At 49.4% G+C, this 18,660-nt stretch overlaps 8 protein-coding genes across 8 annotated transcripts in view; 2 read left to right on the top strand and 6 right to left on the bottom strand.

The window, feature by feature from the left end:
- The window catches only part of UREG_03545 (uncharacterized protein), a gene marked incomplete at both ends in the record, with an annotated part of 3,149 nt that extends 1,117 nt beyond the window's left edge, over positions 1 to 2,032 (bottom strand). Inside the window, 4 exons of the mRNA XM_002543982.1 lie at positions 73 to 697; positions 810 to 898; positions 958 to 1,133; positions 1,191 to 2,032. Of these exons, the coding sequence (XP_002544028.1) occupies positions 73 to 697; positions 810 to 898; positions 958 to 1,133; positions 1,191 to 2,032 (1,732 nt within the window). The remainder of the gene's footprint in view (positions 1 to 72; positions 698 to 809; positions 899 to 957; positions 1,134 to 1,190) is intronic.
- A 420-nt stretch (positions 2,033 to 2,452) lies between these two features.
- On the bottom strand, positions 2,453 to 3,267 carry UREG_03544 (uncharacterized protein; the record flags this gene model as incomplete). The annotated part of the gene is made up of 3 exons (XM_002543981.1): positions 2,453 to 2,907; positions 2,973 to 3,162; positions 3,223 to 3,267. 3 exons carry the CDS (start codon positions 3,265 to 3,267, stop codon positions 2,453 to 2,455), a joined length of 690 nt encoding a protein of 229 aa, XP_002544027.1.
- Positions 3,268 to 3,985: 718 nt separating this feature from the next.
- On the top strand, positions 3,986 to 5,893 carry UREG_03543 (uncharacterized protein; the record flags this gene model as incomplete). Its single annotated transcript, XM_002543980.1, has 1 exon — positions 3,986 to 5,893. The coding sequence occupies one exon, from the start codon at positions 3,986 to 3,988 to the stop codon at positions 5,891 to 5,893; it is 1,908 nt and encodes a 635-aa protein (XP_002544026.1).
- Positions 5,894 to 6,730: 837 nt separating this feature from the next.
- On the bottom strand, positions 6,731 to 8,857 carry UREG_03542 (uncharacterized protein; the record flags this gene model as incomplete). The annotated part of the gene is made up of 4 exons (XM_002543979.1): positions 6,731 to 6,754; positions 6,882 to 7,674; positions 7,729 to 8,525; positions 8,747 to 8,857. The coding sequence occupies 4 exons, from the start codon at positions 8,855 to 8,857 to the stop codon at positions 6,731 to 6,733; spliced, it is 1,725 nt and encodes a 574-aa protein (XP_002544025.1).
- Positions 8,858 to 9,412: 555 nt separating this feature from the next.
- Positions 9,413 to 10,298, top strand: UREG_03541 (uncharacterized protein; the record flags this gene model as incomplete). Its single annotated transcript, XM_002543978.1, has 2 exons — positions 9,413 to 9,450; positions 9,512 to 10,298. The coding sequence occupies 2 exons, from the start codon at positions 9,413 to 9,415 to the stop codon at positions 10,296 to 10,298; spliced, it is 825 nt and encodes a 274-aa protein (XP_002544024.1).
- A 197-nt stretch (positions 10,299 to 10,495) lies between these two features.
- On the bottom strand, positions 10,496 to 12,923 carry UREG_03540 (uncharacterized protein; the record flags this gene model as incomplete). Its single annotated transcript, XM_002543977.1, has 6 exons — positions 10,496 to 10,747; positions 10,801 to 11,686; positions 11,739 to 12,117; positions 12,174 to 12,219; positions 12,269 to 12,426; positions 12,479 to 12,923. The coding sequence occupies 6 exons, from the start codon at positions 12,921 to 12,923 to the stop codon at positions 10,496 to 10,498; spliced, it is 2,166 nt and encodes a 721-aa protein (XP_002544023.1).
- A 670-nt stretch (positions 12,924 to 13,593) lies between these two features.
- On the bottom strand, positions 13,594 to 14,878 carry UREG_03539 (uncharacterized protein; the record flags this gene model as incomplete). Its single annotated transcript, XM_002543976.1, has 2 exons — positions 13,594 to 14,783; positions 14,854 to 14,878. The coding sequence occupies 2 exons, from the start codon at positions 14,876 to 14,878 to the stop codon at positions 13,594 to 13,596; spliced, it is 1,215 nt and encodes a 404-aa protein (XP_002544022.1).
- An 868-nt stretch (positions 14,879 to 15,746) lies between these two features.
- On the bottom strand, positions 15,747 to 17,912 carry UREG_03538 (extracellular elastinolytic metalloproteinase; the record flags this gene model as incomplete). The annotated part of the gene is made up of 5 exons (XM_002543975.1): positions 15,747 to 15,933; positions 15,999 to 16,413; positions 16,496 to 17,046; positions 17,102 to 17,493; positions 17,550 to 17,912. 5 exons carry the CDS (start codon positions 17,910 to 17,912, stop codon positions 15,747 to 15,749), a joined length of 1,908 nt encoding a protein of 635 aa, XP_002544021.1.
- Between the last annotated feature and the right edge of the window lie 748 nt (positions 17,913 to 18,660).

The raw sequence follows: 18,660 nt of genomic DNA, 5'->3' as shown, positions 1-18,660 counted from the left end.
CCATTTTTGCCGTAGGCTTTTCATCTTCGCATCTAGGGACACCCTCTGTGTCTTTCTCTTCGTGACACTCACTAGTCGCCCCGTTTGCACCCCAACCTCGATCATATTTCAAGAACCTCTCACGTTCTTCCCAGAGTTGCCTAATTGCTCTCGTCATCCGCATCCGACTTGAAAATAGCTTTCCCGCCTCAATAATCGACGCTGGGACATCACTCCCTTCCCACTTCTGGCCTACCAATGTGTCTTGTATGTCACTTGAACCCTTTCCACCAATATTGTTGCTAAGGCTATCCAGTGGGGGGTACATAAACGGGAAGTTCTGATTCGTTTGATAATTTTGCTTTTTACCTGCCTTTCCAGGTCCACCAGGTGAGGGCGGAGGAGAAGGCGCGGGAGTTGCAATGTGGACAGATTTGTGTAGAATAGAGCCGTTTCCAGTTCCAGAGGATGCCGACACGCCTGAAAACAGCGTCGACGTGTTAACTCGGTTAGATACCGTGGGAAGCGGTGGAAGAATGGAATTATGCCCCAGCTCCAAAGGAATTAGGGCAGGAGGAGGGTTATAAGAAGGATATTTTGATGTGATTTCTTGTCGGAATGTATGATAATCGAGGGGTGAGGCTGTTAGAGCTGGTAGTGAAGATTTCGAATTGCTGGCTTGCCCATCGTACTTCGGTTCTAATACGGTTTTTGCACGCTGTAGATCATCGGATCCACCGAATAGAAGTAGTATAGATTTCCAAAAAAGAAGGATAAGCTATGACTGTTAATGGAGGCTCCAGTTTGAGGAAAAAAAGACAGGAGCTCACCCTTGTTAACGGAAAATTGGTGACATCCTCCCATCGCAACCGAGCAATGATCTGGGCTACTATAACAAGGTAATTCGGGTCTAGCGCAGCTATTATTCCAAGTAGTGTTAAAATAGCTCGGAGGCACAGGAACCTGGACGTTACATACCGAACTCATCTTTCAGAAAAGGCCTATCAGGCTGCCGTGCTTGCTGTCTACGAGCAATTTCGACCAGGAAATAGAATATCGTAACGGTCAAATTCATTTCCCGGTCCCGGGCTGCACAGTATGCGGTTGCGCCAGTGTCGCCATCAAAACCTTTGATATCATCATAAGTGGCTGATCTAAACGAAAAATAAGTAAACTAGGCAAGAGTCACTGTTTAGCTGCCATCCGCTTACTGATTACTATCGAAGACTTCTTTCAGATAGTGGAAAAGCGGAACCAATGCTTTGGTGTGCCGGATAAGGTCCGCATTCTTCTCCATCCATTGAATCTGCAAGGACTTCTCTCCTGGGGTTTCTGCCGCCTCTTTTTCAGAAAGCTCGGTTGGGTAATCGTCCGCGGTCTTGCCTGCAGTAATCCCCCAGATACCGGTGATGAGGTAACATATACAGTTAAGAGCTTCAATTCGTGCCGAAATATCAGTGTTTCTTGTGAGGTTCGTTAATAGCCCCTCCAGGAAAGTCTTTTTCAAATTTTCTGCAGCATTAAGCCAGGTGATATCAGGAACATTTCCATGTAACGACTGGACAAACTGGGACCAATTTTGTTCGAATGACGCCTTTGATCCAAGCAACATCAGTCGATCAGCCTCATTACATTGAAACCATTCGTCCAATTCCTCTGGGAAAGGCTGGGAATCCGCATAAGAAAAAGCATACACAGGATGCTCTTCCGTTTTGGGAAGGTCTTGGACAATCTTTCGCAATTGAGCTAAGCTCAACGAATCAGTTGCGGGCTCTAGATTTCGTGGTGTCGGGGCCGGTGGAGGCGGCTGCAACGGGGGCGGGGGAGCGATAGTATTGCGTCGCAACTCAGGACGCGGAGGTTGTGCTGGATGGCGTTGTGGGTATTCTGAAAGTTTTTCATCCTGGCTTCGAGCTTGTTCTGCCTTGAGGTCACGGACTACATTGGGCATGAGCTGCTCGTCAGGCATAGGGGAGATATCCATCCCTGTTTGATCAACCTCATCCGCCCGTACAATATGCTGGCCAGTCTGGTTTCCTTCACCCGAAGCCATTGCAAATCAGACCACACAGTCAATAGAGATATAAATCGGAATCCTTTCATGTAGCCTTTAGAGAGGCTGGGGGACATAAATCTAAAGGTTTGCAGGGATATCAAATGGTGGAGTGTGAAAAGAGTGATAGCCAGCACCCAAACCTCAACAAGGACAAAATCAGGGAGAAGCATAACCAGCTATATGCCTCCTTCACACTTCAGTTCCCTTTCGTCTGTTGTTTGTGAAATGAAAACGGTGGAAACAAGTGCAAGTCCCAAAAAGGCATCTGATAACGGAGCCGGCGATACGATATTCCGAGGGCTCGAGTTACTTTGCGTTGATCCCAGGGTTACATTGAGCTAGAACGGTCTATTGTTGCTGTCTATTTTGAATCCAAAATCCATAAATTGCTGTCTAGTTGGTCTGAGGGTATCGCATCTAATGAAGTTTTTTCTCCATTCCGTATCTCTGTCTTAGTTTCCATCTCTGCCAGCCCGCCTCGGCCAAGTCCTCCCCTAGCAGCAAATCACGCATTCTCAATAGCTCGGAGATTTTCGTCTCTAGAAACCATTGAATCCAGCCGGACTGTCGCAGATAATTGCCAAACGAATACCAGCCTATTGAGAATATGATTCCCGCCGCAACCCCAGCCATAACTTGCTTCGGGGTGTGATAATTCAAGTAGACACGGCTTGAAGCCACCGCAGCGGCCCCAAGACAAGCCAGTAGGGATAGAGCAGCCCGTTGCGTAAGCGTGGAAGGAGAGTCGTTGGGCATAGCAGAGGAGCTAGCGGGTTTATGTCGCAGGAGAAGGAACAGGGTCACAGAGAAGGCGAAGAAAGCAACAAACTGGGAATGGGAGGATGGCATGCCATAGCCTTTGCCGTGGATTTCTACGTCGCAAGCAATAGAAGTTAGCCAGGGCAGACCAAGGATGAACAGGCATTGGGGGTCATACGTTGTGGCCGCTCCTGTCGGATCAGCCTCTTTAACCCGAAATTCAAGGCTTCACAGACCATCTGGCCTGCAAGCATCAACAATACTTCAACCTCCCGTGAAGACCATACTAAAGTGACATATATGACCACAAGTGCCTGTGGGACCAACGAAAGAAATGCGCAAAGATAAGATATAGGGTCCTCCGGGTTCTAAGGCGCCTGGTTAGTTGCTCAAACATGAGTTGAAAGTCCTGTGAACGGAGGACTCACATAGTGAACATGGGTTAACGAAAGGGAGGCCAAAGGGGAACCCATCTTGTTATTATCCATTGCTGATGGCCCTAAGGTTTGGAAGCCTGCACTCAGCGCGATGCAGTTGCTGATGGTGATAAGCAAGGCTCTCAGCTAGTTAGTTAGATGGTGATGCAACCAGTCATGAGTCTGGGGCTTGTGTACCAGCAGTATCAAGCCCAGCAACGGTGACGAGCGCAGTTGGTTCGCAACTGCAGACCAACCAGTGACCAGGCTGGGAGGAGATGCAGCAATGGGCAAGGATCGTACTTAAATGGTTGCCGCCATCGTGAATCCTTAAAGTCGAGAAGCGGAATCTGGAACCGGAATAGTTTAAAATGATTGCGTCAAAGTACCATCACTCATCTTTTGGCTGTGGCAATACATAATCAACTGCCTTCTAAGGCTCCAACCCTTCACTTTTTTCCTCTCCGAACAATCCCGCTGTCAATTATTTCAGTTCTCAGATATCTTCCGCCACAAAGGCCCTGCAATAGACGACAAAGGCTTGTGCACAGAGGTGGCGCTTCGCTCACTTTTGCCCTCATCTACCCCTCAGTTCGCTGCCATCCTACTATGATACTATCAGGCCGCAACTACTGGGCCCTACGAGCGAATGCTAATACTTTAGCAAACGCATACCTACTTTTAGACATGTTCCTTTGATGACCGGACGATATCAATACGCCGCGATTACGAATTCCCGAATCCTCCGCTTTGGAGTGGCGATATATTCACGGAAATGGATGCGGGTGCGGAATTTGCAGACGATGAGCGGGCAGTTGAACTCGCTTCTATCGCTGCTATCTACCCAGAAATCGTCATAGATCCTACATTGCCGTTTAAGGCATCCTTAACGGTACCTGTCTCTCCGGTATATCCAGTCACTGTGGCCTTCGAAAATGCACCGGCCGATGCCGCAGCTCCTTCGAGATCCGTGAATCTGAATGATGCAAATAATATGGAAAATGGCGTACAAAGTAATATTGCAGGAACGGAAAGAATTCAAACCTATTCGATCTCGCATTTTCCTCCGTTGCTCTTGAAGATAGAATTGCCGGAGCTATATCCCGCTCAGGATGCGCCCAAATTTACTATATCAACGAGCCCTGAATGGCTACCTGTGCCTACAATATTTAAGTTGGTGTCACAAGGCAAGAAACTTTGGGCGGAGTGTGGAAAGGATTTGGTCGTTTACTCCTATATCGATCATCTCCAACTCGAGGCAGAATCTGTTTTCGGACTCCTCCCTAAACAAAACTCTGCGTTGATATTTCCGGAGAAATTGAAAATTCCTCTACTAGACTTCGATTTTCGTGTTAAGCGAGAGAAGTTTGAGCAAGAAACGTTTGTTTGCGGTGTTTGCCTAGAGCCAAAGAAAGGGAAAGTTTGCCATCGGCTTCAGCAGTGTTCGCATGTTTTCTGCGTCGCATGCCTGCAGGACTTCTACAACGCCTGTATTGGTGAAGGAGATGTTGATAGTGTCAAATGCGTTGATCCAAGTTGTGGGAAGGAGATTAAACCCACCTTGCCAAATGATCAAGCTGACGCGCAAAGAATCCCAAGGCGTCATCGAAAGCCAGATCTGTGTCTTACACCTACCGAACTCCTTGAAATACCAATCGAACCCCAGGTCGTTCAACGTTATGCTCATCTGAAACGAAAGCTCAAATTGGAAGCTGATAAGTCTGTCGTATATTGCCCGCGGAAATGGTGTCAGGGTGCCGCGCGTTCAAAACGTTTCCCAAAGCCAACTGATCCGATGAATATCAGCAACTTGGAACTATCAGACGACGAAGATGAGGCAAAAACATTCGATCCTCTCGGTTCCGAAGACCAACTTCCACCTATGGAAAAACGCCTATCGATATGCGAGGACTGTGAATATGCGTTTTGTTCCGTGTGTAAAAGGGGTTGGCACGGACCCAGCGTGTACTGCTACCCTAGACGCACTGCCGAGCTTACCTTGGAGGAGAAAGCGACGGAAGATTATATGCAGCTCTACACCACACGTTGCCCAACCTGCGACTTCCGATGCCAAAAGTCCACGGGCTGCAACCACATGATCTGCTCCCGATGCAAAACGCATTTTTGCTACTTGTGCTCCAGCTGGCTATTTGGTGCCAACCCGTACCAGCATTTTAACGAACGATCTAGCGGTTGTTACATGAGACTGTGGGAACTTGAGAGAGGAGACGGAGCCGGCGGCCCGGATCAAGAGCAGCCGGCAAACGACTTTTGGGATGAAGCTTCAGATAACGAAGAAGACGAGGAACATGGAGCGTGGCAATTTGCCCTGGGATTGAACCATAACAACGTTCATCCTCCCGCCGCTCCCGATCCTCCACACGCCGGCCCACCACGAGCGATCCCCCCGGGCCCTGGCCCCGTCCAACGCCAGCAGCCAGAGCCGCGCATAGAGATTGTATTACCACACCGAGAACGTCCTGTCGTCGACCAAACTCCGGATCGTGCTGAACCACCTCCTGCTGCTGCCCGGAACGAGGCCGGTGGCCAAGGGCAAGCTCGAGCTCAGCACCCCCATGCACCGGCTCCAGAACAGCGACGTGGACTCCAAAGATTTTTATACTTGGTCCAACACGATCAAGAGGATGAATGGGACAGTGATGAATTGGACGACGACTTTTAGCAGCTTTTTAATTTTTAAAATCTTTTTGCAAAATTCATATATTTGTCTATTTCCAGCGCATAAGAGATGGATAACAAAGCAAGCGATCATTTTATGATACTTAGTCGCATAATTCAAAGTCTTTGAACTGTACAAACATTTTCCTTGTATTATGTACCCTACATGTAGGGGCTGTTGTTACAGGTGTGGATCATCAGTGAATGCTGAATATACTCACTTTTATCTGTGTATGTTCCTTAATCTTCCCCCTTAGGTAAACAGCGCGAAATCAAGAGTTCTAAAATACATACTCTCCCTTACTTTTAGGGATAGAATTGGACAGATCACCCAGGATAACTCCTCTTTCCATAGTTCCGTTCCTACCCCTAAGTTAGCAAGTTTGGTGCAGGATCTGGCCTTGCCTTTCTGTAGGCTCTTTTCATTCCCTCAGCTAGGCCTAAGGAGCTAGGTTGAAAGAGCTGATTTCCTCTTGCTTCACTCCAAGGGTTCCATTTGGCCAGTCGTAGTATAACTCGTAGCGAAACACAGTATGGTCCAGGTACATTAAAATAAGCCGGTATCTGCGTGAATACTGGGATCCATGCCACGATTCTCGAGGGGTTTGTTCAGTGAAGTCTAGATGCCGTTGGAATTCATATGTAGGTGTTCCCTTCTCGTCTAGAGAACCTTCCTCGGAACCTTCGTTATCACAAAACGGCTCATCAAATCCATCGTCTGACGATGAAGTAATAGGGATGAGGTTGCTTTCCACCGGTCCAACTGCTATACCAATCAACGGGACAAGTGGCCTCAACCCGCGATTCTCCTGCCTTTCAAAGGGCACGATGTGGTCAATTTTCATAAATCGCCCAACGTTTGGAACTTCTGTTAGTGTCAATATTGCAACGCGTCCTTTTTGGGAACCCGCGATGACGACACCTAACTCTGGAATTTCGTGAATCAGGTTAAGACGGTCACGATTTGTAATAGCTGGTGCCATTTCCCTTACTACCTGCCTGAGAGCCATGCGACAGATGACAGAGCCCCTTTCGCTGTACGGGCTTAGGATCATCCGAATGTCAGCTTCAGAGAAGTGAAGAATCGGGAACTCAGGGTATGGTATCCCGCTTGCGTTTGGGTTGACGGCAGCATATATAGACATTTCAGGGAATGCATCTGCATATTGCGAAGAGGTGTCTGTTGGCCCATAAAGACTCTCCAAAAGAGCATCAACAAGGAAGGAAGGGTCATCATCATCGTCCTCCATAGGTTGATCTTCGGTTTCGGTTTCGCCGAGGCTTTCATCATGTCCAAGATCGCCCGGACCATATAGACCCTGAACCTCAGTTCCAGCATGCTCAGGGGCAAAACTAGCTTCCGTGTTGGATCCCACCCCAGGTGGATCTGGAGATGTCTGAAAAGGAACTAGAGCTTGGCTATGCTCCCCATTAGGCTGATTGGTAGCTGCAGATACTTCGTTTTCATTCGGACCATCGGTCTCGTTACCGTCCGGCACCTGTTCTAAGTCGACATAACCTCCGAAGTTACCTTCTTCATCAGAACCCCCAAATTCAACTGACGCTGTATTAGCAGAACTGGGGTGTTGTGGTGCATTGTGATGCATTTGCGGAAGGACTGTGTAAATTGTAGAAGCACGGGGTACACGGTCCACGAGAGAGGTCAAATCATAGGCGGAGCAGTCATCAATCCAGACTGGCTGGCCGCCGCAAGCTTCCGCAACAGATAATTTTTTACGAAACATTCTCGGATCTAGAGCTAGCACACCCCATCCACGGTCATACCTGAGAGATATCAGTCAAACTCTAATTTCAAAAGCAAGACGACTGTTCACATACGAATCAGCAATATAATCATGGTCCCGATTTCGCAGAACAGGATTCAAATTCCACCCAACTGCTGGAGTTCGGGATTCCCAGATTCTCCACCCGAATACTCGATTCGAGATATCCGTACTTAGTAGCAGCTCCCCATGAGGATCCAACTCAGAATTTAGGAAACTGATACAGGGAATATTATTTTGGTGTCCCTGCAAAGTAAGGCGGAGATTGCAGCAGCGACGATGGTGGGGAGCTATGTTGCGAAGCCTTTCGAATTGTTCGTCCGTTGTGATGTTCGACCAGTCATTCAGGTACGAATGCTGATAGGGATGCGGTGCTTTGCGGCCGTTTGGCGGGCTATCGATAAGGGCAAATGCCCAGACTGTTATCTCCTCGGTGTTCGCACTAACTGCAATCAAGCGAGCTAGTTTATGAATGGCTAGACCCCAGGCACTTTCCCTAACCCAGTCACTGAAGAAACATGGCACGTTGGCCCCAAGATGCTCCGGCTTTTGGCGTTTGGAATCTGCAGACTGCTCAATTGCAGAGAAGATGTGCTCAGTTCGATATGCGGATACGTTGCCAGAGTCAGTTGCAAGGAGTAAAATTTCATCGTTGCCCAAATCGCCGACAACAATATTATTTAGAGCATGAGGGCGAGAGGGAGAAATACAACCACCAGCCGCTGGGTTCTTGAGTGTCGGCGTAAGAATGAGCTTAGGCGTAGTGCCAACAGAGAAAACAGTGGGCTGGTACACATATATCTGATGAAGGAACGCAACAAAGTAAAGGTTGCGATGCTGAGATAACGCGGTCTAGAGAATCAACTGTAAGCTAAATCTTCCAACCAGTCATGGGTTTACTTACGAGGTTGTTTCTCCACGTCGCTGGCTGAGGCGGCGGGACATCTGCACTGCTAAAACCAACTGTCAGTCATCGAGAAAGCGATGCATCGGTACATCGGTGGACATACCTCGGGAACTATAAACAAGAAATGTCAGTATCAACGTCTTTTCAAACCCAGCGAGACACATACTCTACGGTTCCCACACTCCACTCTATGCTCGTTTAAGCGAATGTTTTGGTCCTGCGCGCCGTCGCCCACAAAGACTTCCTCGTACTTGAATCTCATGGACGAGGCCTCCATGGTCGAGAGATGGTATAGTAGGAAAGAATGGCTCTCTCGATGGAGCTGATGGTGCCCAAGCCTCGTGCCCAGTTGGATTGTGCGTATCCTACTGAGCAGAGTGAGAGTGACAACAGAAGAAAAGACAACATCTCAAGATGAGCTGTCGTCAGGTCCCTGGGTCCCGCCGAGAGCCGCACAAGCCAGAACTAAGCGATCACCTGAACGCTGAGTCACCATCATATGGCTGGGGCCTCCTGATGTTCAAAAGGCCGTTGTGTCTTCAGAAATATCCAGAGTCTAGCATCCAAGCACATCGTCATTGGCATCTTTGCGTCGTTCAGCGATGATGCCAGATGGTGATGCCATCTTGTTCCGATGTTGATGCGGTGAACTCAATTCAAGCTTTTTTTCCCCAGAACGCACGGTCCAGCTCACGTTTTTTGCCTGCGCTAAATTAGCATCCACGTGATAGACATCCAGCTGCAGACCACCGGCCACCAATTCATCATTTCACTGGTGCAGAGAGACAGGACTGTAGCAGGAAAAAAAGGCACAGCAGGACTACCTTTCAGAATGGATTTGGTGGCAGGCGTTCGCAAAGAAGGCAGCCGGTAGGTGCTTCCACCCCTTGGGTCCGATTCATCATGCTCACAGTGTCCATGTTTGTCACAGCGGCGGCCGCGATAGCTTCAAATGGTCTGACGTTAAAGACTCCTCCCACCGCGAGAACTATCTCGGACACTCTCTTATGGCTCCTGTGGGACGCTGGCAGCAAGGTCGTGACTTATCTTGGTATGCCAAGGACGATGATGCCAAATCTGAGGAGGCGGCTCGAAAAGACGAGTTGCAGAAAATTAAAGAGGCGGAGCAAGAAGCTATGGCTCGGGCCCTAGGATTACCTGTCGCTCCCAAGACGGCCACCGGTGCCAATGCCACCGCTGTTGCTGGAAAGGAGTTTCAGAAGTTCATCAAGGATTCTATCGACGTTGCAGATGAGGGTAGAGTGGAAGGTGTCAAAGGCATCGGGTTTGGTGGATACGACGGCACAAAACATGCCTCCGATGTCGCAGACAAGCTCGAAGCATCGGGAATTTTCAATGATAGACGCCATGAACTCCGCAGTAGCAGCAAAGATGACACCCCCGTGCGCCGCAAGGATCGCAATAGGCAACGAGACAAACCAAGGGATCGCAGCCGTGAAAGGGAACGCCACCAGGACCGCAAAGAAAGGAGCAGACGCTATGATTATGACTACGATCGGCATGAACGGCGGAGACACCGCTCTCGATCACCAGGTCGTCCGCGCGACCGAAGACGCTCTCGGTCCGTATCCAGAGATAGAATCAGACGCCGCTGGGAAGATAAAAGATCTTCACGTCGTGATCGCAGCCGTTCCCACGAAGCACAGAGAGACGAACGCCGGCGGCCAGATGATCATGATCATAGGCGCCACCGCTAGCTCCTCGCGATCACTTACCTTTCATAAAAGCCTATTGATTTTGGCATTGGATATGGCATCGGCGTACTAATTTGGGAATATACGGGGGGAAAAGGCGCAGATTTATCGACACACATTGAGAGATACCCATTAGTTTACATTTACTGGCTAATCTAACTTCGAACAAGTATCAGCATCGAAAGCAAAATGAGATAAAGTTACAATTCATCACGGAGGCTTCCAGTGGATGCCGCGGAGAGGTCTGGCATGACCATCATTTTCACGACCAAACTGGTCCATCCTGTGAAATGCTGTGTTCGCTGGCCATGGCCCGTCTCTGGGTTGTATTGCTCCCAAGCGAAACCAGTTCGTTTCCACTCGTTGAATACGTTATCCACAACATTCTTGCGTAGTTTGCCGTAAATTTCACCGGCTTGTTTTTTATAGGGCCCAGAGCCATTTGCAAGGTCCTTAATTTACAGTTGTTAGACTCAAGCTAAAATGGAACACCAGGGGCACTTACAAGGAGATTCTTGAGGATCAAATAGTTCATATTGATCCAAATCGGGCTCTTCCAATAATTCTCACCAGTCCCATAGAGTTTATCCTTCTTGCTCAAACTTCGTATACCATAGTCGCTCCACAGCTCCTCTGGGTCGCTGATAAGGTCAAGAATATGGCCAAGGTGGGGGCTGTCCGGGTCCATCATTCCTGTCATGAAGGGGAACAGTGAAATGTACCCCTTGTGGCATACATGCACATCCTCTTCGAACTCGTCAATCGTGGCGTCGCAGTACGTCTTTTGAGTCTCATCCCAATGCAGATCGTCGATGTTCTTTTTGATAGCATTCTCGTTCTTGGCCAACGTTTCCATGTCGCTCTTCTCTTCCAAAACTCCTGCAATGCGTCGCAAAGATCTAGTCATCAAACCCATCCAACTTATCAAGTCCACATGGAGCTCTCCCGGATGGGGTGGCTGGGCACGTGGGTAGTCATCAAGTCCTGAAGTGAGAATATGCTCAACGGTACGGCCTCTCCAACGATACGCCTCTTTACTGGAATATGCCTCTCTGTCATATGTTTTGACATCGCCCCACTGCGTTCTCTTGAACCAAGAGTACTGACGCTGCAACAAAGGATATAGAGCGCGTAGGTATGACTTCGCGGCCTCCAGGTCCTTCGGACACATTGCAGAAATGTCATCTGAATCGGGTCTGGCCATGCTGGCTTCTATTTTGTTCACAAGGCCATCAAGAATCATGAACAATGTGGGTGGGTTAGCATAATGAGGATATTGGGTCTGAAATTCAGGCGGAACCTTGCTACGAGCTTCAGGTCCTAGAATCTGTTCACGCGCAATCCAGCCATCGTCATCCATAAGATTGAACCAACTTTTGACGATTTGCAGGCTACATTTAGTCAGTACCACTTCATTAAACCACTTTGAGTAGTTCATCTCACCTCAGATCAAGATCCCAATCAGCAACCGGAATCAAGTGAAATCCCTCATCCCAAAGGAATCCACGAGGGAAGAAGGGACGTGATGGAATGCTCGTAAATAGTTCTGCAGGATTTCCGGGTACAGGTAGCGCTCGCGCTCTTGCTTCGGCGGTTTCCTCCCAGAAACCTTCGTTCTCCTCCTCGTATTCTGGGGCATCTGAGCGGTCAACAATAGAGTCCCCGTAGAAATATCCAACACCCCCGACCAAGTTGGAGAGCATAGCTTGTGAAAAAGGCAAGTACTCGGGCGAGTCAAAAGGTTTCACGGGTGAATAGATCTCCTTGAATCGCTCTGCAAATGCTTGAGAAGAATCCTTGATCCCCTTACTGAGGACATCGGCTAAGAGTAATTAGTAAATCTGGAGGATCAGCTCGATCAAACAGGAAGACACTTACAAGTCAATGGCTGGCTGGCAGATCCCGAGGAGAATAGGACGTCGAACTGGCCAATTTGAGTCAAAATGGATCTTCATGCTGCACTGGGGACGTACCTCAAAGGGGCCCTGGAAAACTTTCTGAATTGCATGGAAATTTCCTTGTGCTGGTTTATTGGCAATGGTGAAGAGTCGGCTTGGAGGCGGAGGATTCTCTGTGCCGTATTTTTGGACCAGAGGGTCGATTTCCTGCTTCAGATGGGCAAAAAGGATGCCTAGCAACGTGTCCATTAGAACTGTGAAGGTAGATATATTGGTCAAACATACTTTTTGCTTGCCATAGTACTTCTGGTTGAAGTTGTAAACTTGCAACAAAAGTTCTATCCTGCGGTTTCTCGTCATAGCTGGGGTGCGTTTTTGGCGGATACTGATTGGTATCGGGGCCTCTGGTAATATCAATCGTAAAATCCCCCAAATCCGCCGTACTTCCAGAGAGTTTCACATCGCCTTTGAATCCAAGCGGATCGTCTTCATTTGCAACTCCCAGCTCCCCCAACCCCTCCATCGCGGCATAGAATACCACAGTAGTAGGTTGATTAGGCGGAGCGTCCGGACGCGGTTGGCCCTTGATCCGAAGCCCCCAGCTCCCTCCATGGCCCCCACCTGGTACCTTTATAAAATCGATAGTGAGGTCAAGCGTGTTTCCTGCGTCGTGGATCGTTTGCCGGCCGCCCTTTCGGATATCATACTCGTCCCAACCATACCCTGCCATGCCTTCATTTTGTTCACAAGTGTGCCTAAAGTCTGAAGAGCGAGAGTTAGTTTATTTGCCTAAAAACACGAGCTTCAACGAGGTATTATAGATATTTATAGAGATAAACTCGGCAGAGTCATAAACCTACTTACTCCCCTGCGCCGTGCGATAATCGTCTACCTTCGCCCATATCAGTCCTGCCACCAGGCTCTTGGGTATTCGCGGGCGAACACCGAAGTAAAGATTAGGCCGATATGGCCCCCATAGTAGTGATTCATTTGAAGCTTGATGAGTCCCATCTATCAGCGCTGGGGGCTCAAGTGTTGCGCATTTGGCTGAGACGTGAAAACGATCATTGACGGCGAGGGTAGCGAGAATGCCAACCCAGATACTTTTCATCTTTGAGATTGACACATCCAGGAATGATAATTACTGCACATTGATATCTCGTACAGTAAATAAATGGCCCTGAGGCAGCACTTCGCAAAAAGGAGGGCGTGGTTGTGAGTTGTTCGGGTCGACGCTCCCATCCGATGATGTTGCTACATTTCATCTCCAACAGAGCTCCAGTTTAGCAAACTATCAAACTACGTAATACAGTTTACTACCCTTAGGGATATAAAGCTAACCACAATGCGAAGGGACGGAAACAGGCCGGAATCAATATTTACACACTAGCTAGGAATGTTCATAACACTTGACGCGGGTCTAAGCTCGAAATTTTTGCACTCTTGGCCTCTCCATCAAATATGATCTCACTCATCAACTTTCCAGTCCCTGGAGCATTCTGGATTCCCCAGCAAGTATGGCCCGTCGCAAGGTAGACGCCTTTGATATCAGTCGGCCCAATCAGTGGGCCTGCTCCTCTCACTGACACATTCGGCAGATAGCAAGCCTGCCGGGCAACCACTTCACCCTCCCGCAGTTCAGTGGATATAGCACCGACAGAGTCAATGATTGTTTGACATCTGGAATCGTCCACTTCAACATCTGCCGTCGTCGCCGGAAGCGGGACTATCTTGTCACCTTCACCGCATGCGTACACAGTATCATCTGGTCTTGCATAGATTTCGGGCGCTGCCATCGTTGGACGGTGTTTGCTGGATCCTGGGGGAAGCGCAATGCTGGTGAACACTGCATATGCCGAAACGGTTCGTGTAGGGCGTATAACTACGCTGTGGGCACGGAGGGCTGAGATCGGCGCTCGTGGAAAGACTGCTTTGGTCCATGGCCCTGCGGATATGATAACGTCCGTGGCTGATATTGCCTCGGGCGCGCCGGTCTCCTTATTTGTATATTTGACGGAGCTTGTTCCGTTATCCAGCTGCTCAATCTCCGTGACAGATCCCAATTTTATCTCCGCTCCTTTATCTTCGGCCAATTTCGCTAGCGAAGTGGTAAACAGATAAGGATGAACCTGAGCAGTAGTTCCCGGGTCGCCCATCTCTTCATACCCGGACAGAGTAAACGGATCAAACCAGTCAAGATCCGCCGGTATACCTGCCGCCCGTAATAACCCTATAGCATCATCCGTTCGTTTTTCCAACGAAACCGCTTCTTTGCCGCCAGTTGCACTCGAGCCACTCGTACTATCCGGCCTTTTTGGAAGCACATGCGCCATCAGCTGCCCGCAATGGACCTTCCTGTATCCCCATTTTTCCTTTCCATTGTGCTCTTTAGCTAGCTCGGCATGGAGCCGGAAGCTAAGCGGGACGATACTGCTCGGGTACGCCCAGAGCGCAACGAGGCCGCCTGCCTTGCCTGATGCCCCGCCAGCGATTTGTGTGGCTTCAAGGAGTATGATTCTGTGCTTTGCAGGGTCGTATGAAGGGTGTCTAGTCAAGTAGTAGGCAGTCGAGCATCCGATGATTCCACCCCCTATCAAATTCAAGCCATCATTAGCTATCAAATTCCATATGAAATTTCATGACTTTGGTTAGTTGCTCACCCACGATGACAATTGTCCGCTCCATCTTTGGGATCGAAGTCGGTTGAACCGAACAGTTTAGTAGAGTTGTAGACAGGCAGGTTGTGAATGTAGATTGATAGTTAAACCGGCACCACTCCAGGCTGTTTTCACTGCTCCTCCGCACCTTGCATTCAGCTTCTTCAAAGCGTCTGCAACAGTCCCAAACGACCGAGTCTTTCCCTACAACACCTGCCTTTATACCCTCAACTTCAACGGAAAGAATCTGAGAATCTTCAAGCTCACCCAAACACCGCTCGTGAGCTCATCCAAGTTTAGGACGTCCAAAGGCAAAAATCCTCATCGCAGAACCATGGTACCAAGCTCTCCACTGAATCTCTGGGAAACGATTCGAAGTTGCCTTCTGGGCCCCGTTTCGCGGGGGCTTATGGGCGCCTGATCTCCATCCACGATGCAACCTTTCCCCACGTCTTAAGCTCCGGCCCTCGTTGATTAGTTTAGAATGCTTCTTGTTCTGCATGATAACTACTCAACGGGAGAAGCTCGGTATTAATGCGGTGGTCTATCACAAACCGTTGCTTCTTGAAATCACGGTGTGAGCAAGCTCAAGATTGAGGGCTGGAACAAGCGATAGACAATGTAGGAATCTTATTTTGATTTGGGACTTCCTGAGCATTTCAAGGGGCTTCATTGGTTCCAGGATGGCAGTGAAGTTGTCAGTCCTTTTATCCGAATAGGAAAAGGGGGAGGCTTCTCCCTTTTGCGCGAAGAGACAAGTGACTGGATGCAGTGAAGTAGACGATAAGGGAATATGAATATAAATGGTTAACTGAAAAGACTGAAAGTTCCATTTTTGCAACTGTACTAATTCAGCCGGGTAACAAACTATGTACAAGAGAAGTATATAAAAACGTCTATCGGCACTCGCTTGGAACCTCGGTGCTACCAACGCGGTTGGTGCGTCCATAGCGAGCACCAGTACCCAATTGACGCTTAGCGAAACCAGCCCAGATCTCGCACTTGTTCTGTCCACCAGTAAGAGCCTCATCGGCATCGATGATGGCATCACGGGCCTGGACAAAGTTGGGGTTGCATGGCATCCTACGGGTAGGAAACGTTAGGGCAAAATTCGGAAAGGGTATCAAAAGATCGGCTATTCAACTTACAAGGCCATACCGTCAATGACGAGCTTCATGGTCAGATACTTGCCATCAGTGGGAACACCGTTGCGGAATTCGGGGCGGGGGCCGTCATTCTTGCCGTGTTTGTCAATGAGATTCCATAGGACTTCGTAGAGCATGGTGGCCCAGACGGTTCCGATATCGTGGACTCTGTTGTATCGGTTGACAGTGGTGTAGACAAGAGGGTTGGTGGTGGTGCTGGTGGAGTAGGGGTATTGACGAATACCGCCTCGCTGGTTGGAGGCCCACTCGCCCATGGTGTAGGAAGTGCGGCGGGTGTCATTTGCCTTCAAGCGGATAGCAGTGGCAAGGAAGTCTCCCCATCCCTCACCCATACCACCGGATTCGAGGGCACTCAAGCATCGGGAGTTGGCAGGTCCACCGCAGAGACGGTTGGAGACTAGAAACCAGGTGAGCAGACGAGCATTGAGGAGACGGGCAGTCTCGGATTCAGAAATCAAAGCAGGAATAGGAGGACTTACGACCGTGGGCATATTCGTGGATGACAATACCGGCTTCAAAGCAGCCATCACGGTTGGGTTGAGATCTGTTCCAGGTGTACATACGCATGCGACCAGGCTGGCCATCAGGAGGAGTAGCGAAGTTGGCATTGTTAACACCAGAGCCATCTTGAGCGTTCAAGATGACAAAGTCATTTCCTCGGCCACCCTGGTTGTTGTTGTTGACCTCGAAGTTGCCAGCTCTCTCAGTGAAACCAAGCAAGTAGGTAAGGTCGTGGAAGGTGTTGGCGGTATAGAACAATTGAGTGATGGAAGCATCTTTGTAAGAGGTTGGCGGGCTCATGCTGGTGGAGTATGGGTACTCAAATCTGAGAGCGCTGCTCTGTGGGCGGTAGTTGTTGAGGTATCCGGTTCCACCGCTGGGATTGTCTTGGGCAATTCCGTTATTTCCACGGGTGGTTGGATATCGGGTATTGCCATCACTGTGCCAAGTGAACTCGGATGCATTTCGCTCCCAAGGATCCGTCAAGGTCTGGCGAGATCCTTCAGTTGGGTCGTTGAGTCCCCAAGGGCTGTGATTTGTATTAGCTACGGTTGTATTTGTGTTTGAGAATATAGGAGGCATACTAAACCTGGAAGGTCGCATCGGCAACGTAGTCAGTGACACCGTGGATCTTGCTGCTGTCCTTGGCATCAACATAAGAGGAAAGCCAGTTGTCACCAACGTCGGTTTCAACTCTCCAGGTCAAAGACAGCTTGCCATCTGGCTTAACGAAGTAGACAAGATCACCCTTAGGCTCAGATAGAGCACCAGATGTTCCCTTGAAAACAACAGATTCTTGTCCCTTGCCGGACTTAACGGAGACCTTGTTGGTCTTGATGGGGATCTTGAGAGCGTTGCAAGCTCCCTTCAAAGCGTGAACGGGATCGGAGAAGTCACGCTTGACCATTGGGTTCTCTTTTGGAATCTCTCCCTTGTAGAAGCCGTTGCCGAAGGAGAAAACCTTGCCGTCTTTGACCTATAATAAATGTAAGGCGGGGGTTCTGAAATGCCAAACGGAGTTCGTTGACTTACGTTAACGTTGAAATCAGCATTATCAACGTCCACTCCGTGGATGGTTTGGCGGAAGTGAACATGAGCAACGCCGTTGGTGCCAACGTAGTGGTCGTTAACGACACGGAAGGTAACCCCTGGGAGAGTGGTCTTGACGAGCTCAGTAGCGATATCGACGTAGCTGCCGGAGCTCATGAGTGACACGGCAGGTGGGTTCTCGGCAACATCATTGACGTTTGAGTACTCAGCCTTGGCAGAGACACGATAGGCATCAAGGTCAACAGCGCCTCGTCGGCTGAGGATGCTTGTTGATTGATGTCCCGGGTGCGCAAGAGCGCGAAGGGGCAGGGTGAGAAGCCCGGCGGCAAGTAAAAGTCCGTGCATGATGATGACCCAGAGAGTATACCCAAGAAGAAAACAGGAGTCCAATCTCTGAAAGGGCTGGAGAGATCAAGACTAGAAACAGCTCTGAGTGCTCATGGGAATCATCTTGAATTTATATCACGTTCGGACGATTTCCCATGCTCGCACCGCGACCACGCATACCCCGGCCTTCTCAAGGCCCTGGGCTAAAATGAATTCAGCGTCCCCCTCCATCTTCAGAATCAAAACCCTTTCCCATCCTTCTTGCAGGTCCCACATGACGTTTCCCACATGGACCCGCCTCCGCGTTGAGTTCACTCCGCGTCAAGCCTCTGGGCGTTAGGTTCCCGAGTTCCCCTTCTTGGACAGCCATGGGGTGACGAACTGTGATGGCCTGTCGGCTATGGCCGGGGAGGCAGTCGAAGGCTTTTCCAGAACAACGCAAACCGCACGCTTCGGCCTGCAAATTAAAGATAATTGCGGAGTGAACATGGTTGTTCCCTGAGAAGGAATGGTTGCAAGATCATTGCAGACAAGGGAGCCGAGTGTAACCTTCTAATTTGGCCACAAACTAATATCGAACGAGTAGATCAGCTTCAGCGAAGAGGTCCAGAGCCATCATAGTAGCATGAAACATAGAACGAGCGAGCGAGGACTTCACCTCCCTCGCGAACGGGTATTTGAGACAGTAGCACCTCCATCGCTGGCCAAAAACAAGCGTCATTACCAGAGCTCCATGGGCAGCCATGAAGGCTTCTTGTTCAAAAGC

The sequence above is a fragment of the Uncinocarpus reesii genome, genomic scaffold, assembly GCF_000003515.1.
Source record: "Uncinocarpus reesii 1704 scaffold_2 genomic scaffold, whole genome shotgun sequence".
In the NCBI taxonomy this organism is placed as follows: Eukaryota; Fungi; Ascomycota; class Eurotiomycetes; order Onygenales; family Onygenaceae; genus Uncinocarpus; species Uncinocarpus reesii.
This window is presented reverse-complemented; position numbering and strand designations above follow the sequence as displayed.